Source organism: Bos grunniens, chromosome 10 (genome assembly GCF_055505025.1).
Source record: "Bos grunniens cultivar Pamir isolate PY7600 chromosome 10, Bosgru_T2T1.0, whole genome shotgun sequence".
Taxonomy (NCBI): domain Eukaryota; kingdom Metazoa; phylum Chordata; class Mammalia; order Artiodactyla; family Bovidae; genus Bos; species Bos grunniens.
Window position 1 is genome coordinate 75034506 of NC_141174.1, and position 13243 is coordinate 75047748.

A 13243-nucleotide genomic window follows, 5' to 3' on the forward strand; every position below is an offset into this window, starting at 1 on the left:
AGCAAGAGAAGCCACCACAGTGAGAAGCCCATGCGCCACAATGAACAGTAGCCCCACGACTAGAGAAAAAGCCCGCACAGCAAGAAGACCCACACAGGCAAAAGAAAGTAAGTAAAATTAATTTTTTTAAATTCAGCATGTGGACAATTCCATATAACAAATAATCTGCTTTTGTTAACAAATAAATGGCATAAACTAAAACAGGTGAACTCATAAATTAAGAGACTTAAGATGACATACCAAATCAGTCGCAAGGTGCAAAACTTGTTAGAATCCTGACTCAAACCAAATGTCAGGAAACAATCAGAGGGATATGAATACGGATTGGTTATTTTCTTTAGAAAGGGCAAAAATATTCTGGGGAAAAAATTTGGTGGGGGCTGAAAAATTGCAACCAGAAGCTGGGCGATGGGTTCATGTTGTTTCATTATGCTATTCTACTTAACTCTTCTGTACCTCTGGAAATTCCCATAATAAAAAGTCATAAAAAGAAATACAATTATTATCTTCTCTCCAACGCTTCCAGAAAATTTTAGAGAATGACACAGCTAAAAATTATTACCACTTTAGAGTAATTCATTTATTCAATTAATTCAATAAGTAAATACTTACTAAGTTCTTATATGTTGGGCACTACAACAGTAGACAAGGCAGTTATAGACTATTTTCACTGTGCATATACTAAAGTCACAAAAGACAGAAAATAGCTTTTAAAAAAGTGATAAGTTCAATGAAGAAAATGAAACATGTACTGGGATAGATTATGACAGGATGGGAAGACAGACAAGTTTTGATAAGATCATTAGAGTGATGATAAGCAGGTCTTCCAGAATTATATACTAATTTATAGTATTTGCCAAATATTCACATAGGCTAATTTTAAAATACTAATGTGACTTCACTGAACTTGGTTTCAGGAAGAGAAGATACACTTGGCTTTCATGAGCTGGTATGTGCTAACTGGCTGTCCTCTTGGCACAGGATGGACGGGAAAAACCTGCATTTCAGGTAGAGGGAACAGCAGTTCTAAAAGACCCTAAAGCAAAAATAAATAAATAAAAGATCCTAAAGCAGATATAATCTTAATGGACTCATAAACAGAATATATAACACGGCCAAAATAGAGTTAGGATAGAGTGGCTAGAAAGACAGGAAGAAATCAGATCATGTAGTTCTTTAGCAAATGGATAGCTCTTCTAAGTCCACTTATTGAGAAGTCCCATCCTTTTTGCCACTGACCTATTCTAGATAAAAACAGTACAACAGGGGTTGGGGCTGGGAAAGAGTGATGTGAGAGTGTGTTAACGTTATTTTCTTCATTTGGGGGATGGGAGTAGACAGAATATTTTTAAGTAAGGGATTGAAATTTACAAGTTAAAATATAAAGATTGACACATTGGATTAAACAACAAAATCCAGGCATATATATCATGTCTCTTGTTTACAAGAGTCATAATAAGGACACACAAAGGATAAAAGTAAAGGAAAGAGATATATCAGGAAAAACCTAACCAAAATAAAGCTGGTACAGATTTATTGTTAGCAGATATATTTTTCTTTAAGAGAAAAACTTTATTAGGAATGAGAGGGTAACCACACAAGGCCTAATTCACCAAGGAAGTATATAAATTTTAAACATACATCTATTGTTTATAGTTATTTCTCTCTGTGTAACAAATGACTCTCAAGTTTAGAGGCTTAAACAACACATACTTACCATCTCCGTTAGTGGGCGCTAGATATATGGACATGGCTTAGCTGGGCACTCTATTCCATGGTCTCCTGTCAGAACCGTGGTCTCATTGGAAGGCCTGGGGAAGATTCTCTTCCAGCCTTACTTACATAGTTGGCAGGATTCAGTTTTGTTTTTCAGGCTGTTGGCCAAGGGGCTTTCTCAACTGCCTTGCCATGTGGGACTTTTCACAGGGCAGCTTACAGCATGGCAACTGGATTCCCTCAAAGCACGCCATCAAAGAGCCAGAGATGGGGTGCAAGGCAGATGTCACAGTCTTTTTGTAACCTCATTTTGCAAGTGACATCACTTTTGTCATATTCTAATAATTAGAAGTTTTGGAGTCATAAAGTCCAGCCCTCACTCAAAGGAGAGAGGATTACACAAGGGCATGAATACCAGCAAGAAAGGATCAACAGAGCCGATCTAAAAGGTTGCCTAGGGAGTTCCCTAGTGGTCAGGATTTGGTGCTTTCACTGGTGTGGACTGGGTTCAATCCCCGGTCAGGGAACTGAGATCCTGCAAGCCAAAGTGCAGCTTAAGAAAAAAAAGGCCATATCCACCCATCCATCCATCCATGCCTCAAAATATTTGAGGCAAAAATGAACAGAACTATATCAAGAAATTAATAAATCTACCATCACACAAGGAGATTTTTTAACATACTTTTCCTCAATAATTGATAAGTGAAGCAGACAGAATAGCAAAGGTAAAGAAATCCAAATAATAGAATGAATAACCCTGACCTTAATGGAGATAGAGTTCTGCATGCAAAATAAGAGATTATACATTTTAATCAAACATACATGGAAAATTTATATATGGAAACTTATCATGTACTAGATCTTAAAGATTGTACAAATATCAAACATATCAAATATAAGCCACGATCTTGGTGTATAACAAGAAGTTAGAATTTAATTATAAACAGACAAATTTAAAAACCATGCAAATTTAAGAATTAAAAACCACACATTTTCCAACAATTCAAGGATCAAAGATTAATCTACTTAAAAACTGAGTAACAACAAAAACACCACCTATTGAAACTTGTCTGATGCAGCAAAAGCATCACCTCAAAGTAAAGCTATTGCTTTAAAGTTTTATATAAGGAAAGTAAAAAGAATAAAAATTATATGAGCTAAATACCTATTTTAAGAAGCCAGAAAAGAAAGAGAATAAATCTTAAGACAACAGAAGGAAAAGATAATGATAACTATACCAGTTGTCTTTTGGTTAAATGTCCTTTTCTGTTTTTCAACTTTTCGTTTTTCCTGGGTTCTTATGCTGTAGGTAGATACCCTGTAAAGAGCGTGTAGCTGTGTTTTTAAAAATCTGACAATCTGTCTTTTTAATTGTCAAGTTAGGTCCACCAACTTTAGCAACTGATATATTCAGACTGAACTGTACTATCTTTTTATTTCTCTTTCGTTTTCTTTCTCTATGATTCATTCTCATTTTCTCTCTGGATTTTTTGGTTTACTTTCCCTTATTCCATTTTTCCTCTCTCCTCGCTTGGAGTTTTCACACTCTATTTCTATTCTTGTAGTCAGTTCCAACTCTCACTTCCTGACTTACATATTACTGTCCAACATTTCTAGGAGTTTTTTTTTCACTACATAAATAAGACACTAAAATTATTTCATATTGACAACACTGACTTGGGTGAAGGTCTACATTTACCATTTCATTTGTTCAATATTCTTTGTTGCATTTCAGAATACCAGTCTTCGGGGATCATTTTCCTTTTACTTGCGGTATATTCTTTAGAATTCCTTTAGAGAAGGGTTTCTCAAACTCGGCACTGTGAAATTTCAGACAGTATAATTATTTGTTGTAGGATATTGTCCAGCACATTTTATGATGTTTAAGAGCATCCTTGGCCTCTAGTCACTAGATTCCAGTAGCATCTCCAATAGTGACAATCAAAAATACCTCCAAACATTTCCAAATATCCTTTGGGGACAGAATTGTCCCTCGTTGAAAACAAATAGTTTAGAGCAAGTTTTGTGGTAAAAAATGTTGTTGGCTTTTACTTATCTACAATTATATTTTGCCCTTAACCCCAAGTGTCTTGCTAAGCACAATTCTAGGATAATAAATTTTTTCCAAACACTTTAAGACATTATTTGTTATCTGAGAAGTTTATCATCCTGTTGTTATTCTGATGATCTGTTTCTTCTCTCTGCTGCTTTCAAGATCTTTTCTTAGATGTCCTGCAGCTTTATTAAGATATGTCTACATGTGGTTTTCTTTTTGTTCACAACTATCTTTCGCCTGTTTTTAATCTGTTTAACCCTTTCATTTTTAAAAATATCAACAACTGTTTGTTTACCTTCTCTTTAAACAGTTTCATGTTCCTAGCTGCATCCTCTATTAAATAATTTAGACATTTAATAGTGTTATATTCCAGACTCAACACCATTTCATTCCTTTTGAAAGTTACAGCAGGAGGAAAGGAGTCCCAGCCTTAGCATACTACTTCCCTGTTATTCAGTAGCCCTATAATATTGTTGCTATAAAAATCTGACTTCAGAACTCCCCTGCCCCCACCCTGCTGCTCGCTGGTCTAAGCCATCTCCTAACAGCTCTGGCTTCCTGGGATGCAGCCCTGGTACCTCTGTTTGAGGCCTCTCTGGTTTCAAGTTTCAGGTGCAACTACCCTAACTTTCAGACACTCTGGTTCTTGAAGTTTCTGACTCAACTTCTACTTGCTTGCTTAATTTTGTTTTGGGTGGTTGGAGGGAAGACTGTCTCCAGAGACTTTGCCTGCATTTATGAGATCAATGATGCCTTCCAAATTGTCTTACCCAGGGTCTACTTGTGGTGGTGGGAGGGTGCAGTAGAGCTCCTGGTCAATTAGGAAATGTCAGGGCTTTCTGGGCAAGGAGCAAAGCTCTCATCAGAAGTGGTTAACTGAAAGGCATGGCTCAACCCAGTATGAAATCAAAAGTGGTTATACTGAAGGGTGTGGATCAATTCTTGGTCTGAATATCTTGGAAATCATGCTGCTTTCTGATGTACAAACTTCAGAAATCTGGGTCACTACTATGACTCCAGGAAATCCCAAGTGGAATGGAAATTCTAGTTTCTGAATAGCAAATAACCTTTATTCTGCAAGAACTAAAAAAACAAACTCATATCCATCCTAGAACTTCTTTAGAATTATGCAGAATCCTAAGATGCCTTTGGAGGATACCTAGTGAGACTGGCCTCAGTAATGCTTTGAAGTAAACAGCCCATCAGATCACTATTATGTTTCTTTATTCTCATTTTACCAACTATATAATGCTGATATTACTGAAAAACTTACTGGTGTTTCATTGAACATTCAAATGAAAACTGACAGGAGTGCCACTGGCTCTACTGAAAATATCAGATTTCCATTTGTCATGGCATACTTTTTTGTAGGCAGAAAGAGTATGCCAAATTCTTGCTCTTTATAAGCATTTTATTGTTGTGGTGCTATTATTTCTATAATATTGCTATTTTTTGTTCAATTACCACTTACATTTCAACTTAGATGTAAGATAAACCTCAGATTTCTCCCTTAGACTCCTGAGCTTGTCTAATGGCCTTTGTTGGTCTGAGCAAGGCAGAACAAGAGCAGTAAGTATACTTAATATCCCTTGACACAGTTTTGGGTCTGAACTATGTGACCAAGTGAACACAAAAGGTTGTCTCAAATGTTATGTTTTTTATTTTTAGTTTGATGTATGTGTGTCCGCTCATTTGTGTCCAACTCTTTGTAACTCCATGGACTGTACCCCACCAGGCTCCTCTGCCCACGGAATTTTCCAGGCACGAATACTGGAGTGGGTGGCCTTTTCCTACTCCAAGAAGAAAGTCTGAATCAACAGTCAAATCAGAGGCACACGTTATAACTGGTTGCTTATCTCTTAAGTCTACTGGCTTTCTCTCTTTTCCTTTGCAGTTCACTTATTGAAGAACCTATGTCATGTGTTCAGTAAAGTTTCTGATGATCTGGATTTTGATAAGCATCCATGTGATGTTTAACATGTTGCTCTGTTTTCTTCTATTTCCTATATATTGATAATTGGGTCTAAAGGCTTAACCACATTCAGTATTTTTATGGGGGAGGGAGGAAAATACTCTCCTAGGGATATTTTGATCATCCATCTGGAGGTATGAGTCATCTATAGTTGCTTTCTTTTTCAGATACTAACAAATGTTGATGACCAATGCCTAGATTCATTAATTCATGAGAGGCTACAAAAATGGTGATATCCTGTTATTTTTCCTTAATTTATTAGCTGAAATACTTTTATAAACAGACATTCCCTGTAATTTACTATTTGGTTACCCATTGGTATAGTTAAAAGCAAGATTAATACTTCACTTTTTTCTTTTAGACCAATTCTCAGAATAATGAATTGTTTCACTAGACTACTCCAGTAGTGACGAGTTTTTTATGAGCTCATGAATTTAAATACTGAATGTTTCCAATCAAATCTTTTTCCTGCAATCTATTAAGATGATTTTATGTTTTTCCTTCAATATGTCTAATATATTAAATTATATAAATTGATTTTTAATGATAAACCAACCATGTATCTTTACCAGAAAGTACTTTTTTGTAATTTTTTTTTTTAGTAATTTAAAAAAATACAGGTAAAAAAATTAAAAATACAGGTGACCCCTGAATAATGCTGGGGGTTACTCAAAGTATAACTATAGTTGACTCTTTGTATCTGAGGTTCCTCCTCCACATTTGCAGATGCAACCAGCCACAACCTATGCAGTGCTGTAGTATTTACTATTGAAAAATATCCAAGTTTAAGAGGACCAGTGCAGTTCAAACCCAGATTGTAAGTGTCAAGTGTATACTGCCTGATTCAGACTGCTAATATTTCATTTAGGATATTTGTATCTGTGCTCATAAGTAAAATTGGTCTATACTGTTCTCACATTGTCATTGTTAAGTTTTGGTATCAAGGTTATGCTAGTCTCAAACTGAGCAGAGAAGTGTCTACTTGCTTTTCTGTTCCCTGAGAGAAACTGTAGAAGAGAAATTATTTTGCCTTGAATGTTTGATAAAAACTGTAAAAACGCCAGGGCCCACTGTTCATTTGCTTGCTTGCTTTCTAAAGTGTTTTAAATGGAAAATGACGCACACATAAAAATTCATGAATTGTAAGCACACAGCTTAATTCTGTATCACAACTGCAGTTTCACCCTTCTGTGCATCTCCTCAGCCTGATCCTGTGTTTCGCAAGAGATCTGATGAGTCAGTGGAAACAGTAGATACATTAAAATAACTTTACCCTGTTGAAAGGAAAGCATTTAGAAGATTTGAAAGATCCTATTATAAACTCCATTCAGCAGGCAAGGCAACTGAAGCAGTTTTTCACCTACTGGGCCAAATTATCCTAAGTGAGATTTTTTATAGAATCTGGCAAGATTTTAAGTCAAGCTACCAATGCCTTTTCTGAGGAATCATAAGATGGTTAGAAGATATAACAATAAATTGTCTTTAACTCTTTTGCAACTCCAAAACTAAAAAAATAAACCAGTAAGAGGAATACCCTGAAGGTCCAGTGGTTAGCACTCTGCTCTTTCACTGCTGAAGGTGCGGGTTCAACTCCTCAGGATTTCACAAGCCGCCGGCATGGCCAATAAATAAATAAAAATAAACCAGTGCAGATTTTGAGGTTGTAGCTAAACATACTTAGAACAGGAGACAGAGGATGACTGTTATCAATAGCATGAGAAAAAAGGAGAATATAATCTAACCTAACGAACCTAGGAGAGAGAACCCAGGGTAGAAGGATGAACTTAACCTAAAATGGATAAATTCCCAGGTTTATTTAAAAGTGAATGCAACTGTAGGCTGCCAAATGAGATTAATGTCTGCAGCAGCCTCTTTGCAAATCCTAGGAGTTTTAAATAATACTGAGGGAACTCTTTATGATCACATACTATTTCTTTTCACCTATAATTAATTTATCTACTTTCTTTTACTACAAAGTGCTTACTTGGAAACAAAACCCAGCTCAGTAGCACTGGAATGGCACCAACTCCCCTGATTGTTCATTTCATTAGCCAAGCCCTCCTCTACCTCCATTATACACGTGTGTTCATGCTCAGATGATGAACCACTCTTCAAATGTCTCTACCTGTCAGGCAGGTATCGAGACAGAGCAATTTAACAGTTTAGGGGGAACTGTACTCTTCGTGATCTACCAAAATCTTCTATGAAATCTTAATCATTCCTGGTTCAAATGTGAAATTTCTACACTAAGAAGACTAATTTTGAACAGTTTAAATAAAAGTATTAAAAAGAGAATAGTGACAGCCCTAATACCACAAGGCTACATATTTAAAAGTACTTTTTATACTTTATTTATTTAAAGTATATATTTAAAAGTACTTAATTCACTCATAATTAAAGAGGTACAAATAAAAACTAGAGGTGCCATTTCACCTACTAAAGAAAAAAATGTTAATATTGATAACACCTATGTTTGATGATAGGGAGCTTAGTATGTGTCCATACTCTTTATTGGTGGGTTTAAGTTGATGTATCTTCTTGAAAATATATATACCTTTTGACCCACTGTTATCCCACCAGGGATCAAACCCATGTTCCCTGCATTAGAAGCAGAGAGTCCTAACTATTGGACTGCCAGGGAAGTATCAACTGCACATTTTTATATTAAATAGTATGACTATCTTTTTTCTTTTTTCTATCATGGAGTTACACTGTACGGACCGTTCTGTGATTTCCTGTTTTTCACTTAATATTTTATCTTGGACATCTTAGTACATAAAGATCTGCCTCTTCTCTCTGTTTGTAGTAGAAAAGTATTTTATTTATGTGTATACTATAATTTTATTTATGAGTACTTATTTCCAGGTGTTTACTGCTGTGTTGCAACGAACATCTTGTACATATATACTTGCACTCTCACTGCCAGTATATTTAAGTATACAAAGAGATGAGTATACATCTGTATAGATACATCTACACAGATCTATACAATATATCTGTACAGTGTAACTCCACTGAAAGAAAAAGGAAAAGATACGGTCATAGGAAAAGAAGGGGACGACAGAGGACAAGATGGTTGGATGGCATCACGGGCTCCATGGACATGAGTTTGAGCAGGTTCTGGGAGATGGCGAAGGATAGGGAAGCCTGGCGTGCTGCAGTCCCTGCGGTCGCAAAGAGTCAGACACAACTGAACAACAACAACAAAAGTATTTAATATATTGTTTAACTGAGACTTCCCTGGCAGTCCAGAGGTTAGGACTCCCTGCTTCTAATGCAAGGGGCCCAGGTTTGATCCCTGGTCAGGGAACTAAGACTCCGTATTCTAAGAGGCCAAAATAAATAAGTGATAAATTAAAAAGCAAAAGAAAATATGTAATTAAAAACTTCTGTAAGAATTCACAATAAAGTATCTATAGCAAGTTTACCTCAGGGGAGCAGAGGTGAGGTAGGATACTTTACAGGACCTCTGCATTTTATTTTTATATATATATATATATTTACTTTTTATATTATTTGAATTCCTTTCATTCCAGAGTATATTTTTATATTTGAAAAATTCATCAGTTTTGAGATGTAATTTCTTATCAAATTACAAGTTTACTGCAATTTAAGTAAGTGATATCTAAAAGAAATCAATTCATTTCCATAACTTATTTCACAGACAAGGAATTTGAACATCAATTTCTTTGGCTTGCTGAATGAAGGCTGTATTGTTCATGAAGTACTTTTGAGAATTAAAATGAAGGTGATCACAAGATATTACAGAATATTGTATCTTCTTTTCAAAATTATCTTGGAAAAAAGAAGCTCTAACTCTTACAGACCTTTTTTAAAACCACAGACCATGTAAAATTACTTTTTAATGGAACTAAATTGAGTCTTAACAATCAACTACAGAATAGATTCCTAAAACTTACCAAGTTGGGAATAGAAACAGCAGGAAAAGAAGCTGAGGAGTGAAAAGTGGAAAAGGGGTACAGAAAATAGAATTAGAGAAGGGAATAATCTCTCTTAGTATAAGCAGGAAAAGGATGACTTTAGAGAGAGTGAGTCCCCACAGAAATACTGTACCTAACAGCTGGCTGTGTTCCCCTGTGATGGAGTTCTGACTCGGGTCTGAAAAACAAACAATTGAAAAGAAAAGAAAAATGAATGAACAAAACAAATAGTTTCTTAAAAATCAGCAACAAAAGTCAACCAAGGAAATAAGCAAAAAAAAAAAAAGCTCAAGAAACATTAATGAAAGGATAATAAAAATGACTATTATAAAAAATAATCCCACAGCTTCCTCAAAAAGTTAAACAGATTTGCCATGTGACTCATGGTACATACACAAATGAACTGCAAACAGGGACTCAGATACTTGTAGACAATGTTTACAGCAGCATTATCCACAACAGCCAAGGGTGGAAATAATGCAAGTTACCTCCAAACATGAATGGGTAAACAAAATGTGGTACAGATGGTCCTTGACTTATAATGGCTTGACTTAAAGATATTTTTATTTCATGATGGTGCAAAAAGCAATATGCATTCAGTAGAAACCATATTTCAAATTTTGATCTTTTCCCAGGCTAGTGATATGCAGTACAATATTCTCTTGTGATGCTGGGCAGGGGAGCATGCAGCAACTCCCAGTCAGACATGTAATCAACAGGATAAACAACCATAACAACAATTCTGTACCCAGACAATCTGTTCTCTACTTTTAGTATTCAGTAAATTACATGAGATATTCAACACACTGTTATAAAATAAGCTTTGTGTTAGATGATTTTGCCCAAACTGTAGGCAGAAGTGTTCTGAACTTAAGATAGGCTAGGCTAAATTATAATGTTTGGTAGGTAGGTATAGCAAATGCACTCCGAGTTACAATATTTTTAATTTAGGAAGGGTTTATTGGGATATAACCCTGCTAAGTCACTTCAGTCGTGTCCGACTCTGTGCGACCCCATAGACGGCAGCCCATCAGGCTCCCCCGTCCCTGGGATTCTCCAGGCAGGAACACTGGAGTGGGTTGCCATTTCCTTCTCCAATGCATGAAAGTGAAAAGTGAAAGTGAAGTCGCTCAGTTGTGTCCGACTCTTAGCGACCCCATGGACTGCAGCCTACCCGGCTCCTCCGTCCATGGGATTTTCCAGGCAAGAGTACTGGAGTGGGGTGCCATCGCCTTCTTTGGGATGTAACCCTACTGTATGTCAAATAAGATATATATTATTCAGTCATAAAAAGGAATCAAGTTCTGATACACGTGCATATACCCTGAAAACATTACACTAAGGGGGAAAAGCCAGAAGCAGAAGAACAAATATTGCATGATTCCATTTATATGAAATATCTAGAAAGGGCAAATTGGCAAATTTACAAAGATAGAAAATAGGTTAGAGGTTAGCGGGGCTGGGGACTGGAGGTGGAGTTGGGAGTAGGATGTTATTATTTAATAAGTCATTAAAGAATTTCAATCTAAAATAGAACTGGAGCATATAAAATGGCAAGACTCATCCATGTGCCCTCAGGAAGACAAAACTTAAAGACTAAGAGGCTGATTTCCCCAAAATGCCTGACTTACAGAAACAAAATTTTCTCAGATGAGATGATGGGGGGTTGATCAGAGGCCTCATTTCAACCCTGGTAAGTTTTGCCAGAGGCATGAACAAGAGATGACCCAAACTGGGTTACTCTCACAAAGTAGGCTGAACAGAGCGTTGTTTGTGTGACTAGACTAATTCTGTCTGCTCAGGAAGTTTTCAAGGCTGGTCTCTGTTTGTTTTTGATTTTAACTGACTCAAACTGAACTCTCCCCTCTTTACATTCCCTGCTCATAAACATAACCTTTCCTAAACTTTGACCAGACTCATCTATAGCTTACTACAGTTTGCTTGTCCCAAATTGCAACCCCTCTGCTGTTACTGAAAAAACTCATCTTTTCTAGCTTGCCTCAGTTTACCTCTTCATTAGGTCAGAGTACAGAGTTTCTTTTCTTTTTGACAACACAGCACAGCATGTGGAACTTCCCTGACTGGGTGACCAGGGATCAAACCTGTGTCCCCTGCAGTGGAAGCGTGGAGTCTTAACCACTGGACCACCAGGGAAGTCCCAGAGTTTCTTTTTAAAACAAATTTTTTGTCCATGCAGTGCTGCTTGTGGGATCTTATTAGTTCCCCGACCAGGGATCAAACCCAGGCCCACCCACAGCAGTTGAAAGCATGGAGTTCTAAACACTGGACCGTCAGAGAATTCCGAGAAGACACGGTTTCTGTCTGGGGTGGTGAGAAATTTTGGAAACACTGGTAATGGTTGCTCAACATTGTGAATGTATTTAATGTCATTGCACTAAAAAATGGTTAAAATGGTACAATGGCAAATTTCGTGTTGTATATATTTTTCTATAATAAAAAGTAAATTAAAAAATAATCACACAAATTTAGCCAATCAATATTAGTTCCATAAAGTAGAAGAATGATTCAGGACCTATGACATGAATTACACTGTCTCTTTAATGATCAAAGAATATGTAGCCATAGCAGCTGCAAGTTAAGACATAAGTAAAGCATTCATTACTACCAGCAGATATGTTCTGATTTGACTTTAAGATAAAATGACTAAACTGGCTTTTATAAATATCTCTTTCTTCAGTATTTTGTGATAGAATTAGTGACAATAAACCAAGTTCTTAATCCAAGAGATACTGACAATTGCCAATTAACAACTTGCTTATTTCAAAGGCTTGTAAAACGTTAAAAGCTCAATAAGGAAAAGACTTTGAGCTCTACTTTCCTTAAAGAGTAAATGTCTTAAGATATAGAGAATTACATCTAGATTTCTTGAATGTGTTTGGAGAATGCATAATTATGGCTGATTTGTGTTGTTGTATGGCAGAAACCAACAATACATTGTAAAAATTAAAAAACAAAAAATAATATTAAAAAAAATAATTTTAGACCAGGGTCTATGAACAATGGGGAAAAAATTACATATTCATTTTCACTAACCTCTAATTGAAGTCGAGTATTTTTCCCAAATATGATGTAGGCAACAAACTACATTAAAAAAAAATTACCTGTGATTTTTGTCAACAATAACTGATATTTTTATATCACATTATAGTTGTATATACCTCATTATATCTTTTAGGTTCCACACTACTTTGAAATTATGGTAGTTATTAGAGTGCCTGCTAGGTTTAAACAGGTTTAAGACTGCCAAAGAGGTCCAAGATACAAAAAATATTAAGATTTACTATTTCAAACAAAATTCAAATAACATTTTCCATGGTGTTTCTAAATATAAATGTATACATAATTAAATCTAACACTAAGCAGCCCGGACAGAAACTATACAATCAGCAGAACCAATCAGAAACTATACAAATTCTGATTTCTGATGTATACAGTATATATTAGAATATATTCTACATAATATAATCAACAAACACATAAGATAGAAATCTGATTCCTAGAACTAAAGTTTTAAATGCTATGTGAGCATTTAATGAT

The 13243-nt window shown here is 35.8% G+C and overlaps 1 protein-coding gene across 6 annotated transcripts in view; it reads right to left on the reverse strand.

The window, feature by feature from the left end:
• The window catches only part of SLC12A6 (solute carrier family 12 member 6), an 84893-nt gene that overhangs the window by 27388 nt on the left and 44262 nt on the right, over positions 1-13243 (reverse strand). For 3 of the 6 annotated variants that reach the window (XM_086322080.1, XM_086322083.1, XM_086322082.1), the window contains one exon: positions 9819-9863. The exons of 2 other annotated variants lie outside the window; for them this stretch is intronic. In XM_086322080.1, coding sequence (XP_086178206.1) covers positions 9819-9863 — 45 coding nt within the window. Of the gene's footprint in view, positions 1-3415; positions 3537-9818; positions 9864-13243 lie in introns of all 6 variants that reach the window. One more of the 6 variants, XM_086322085.1, reaches the window with a different exon arrangement.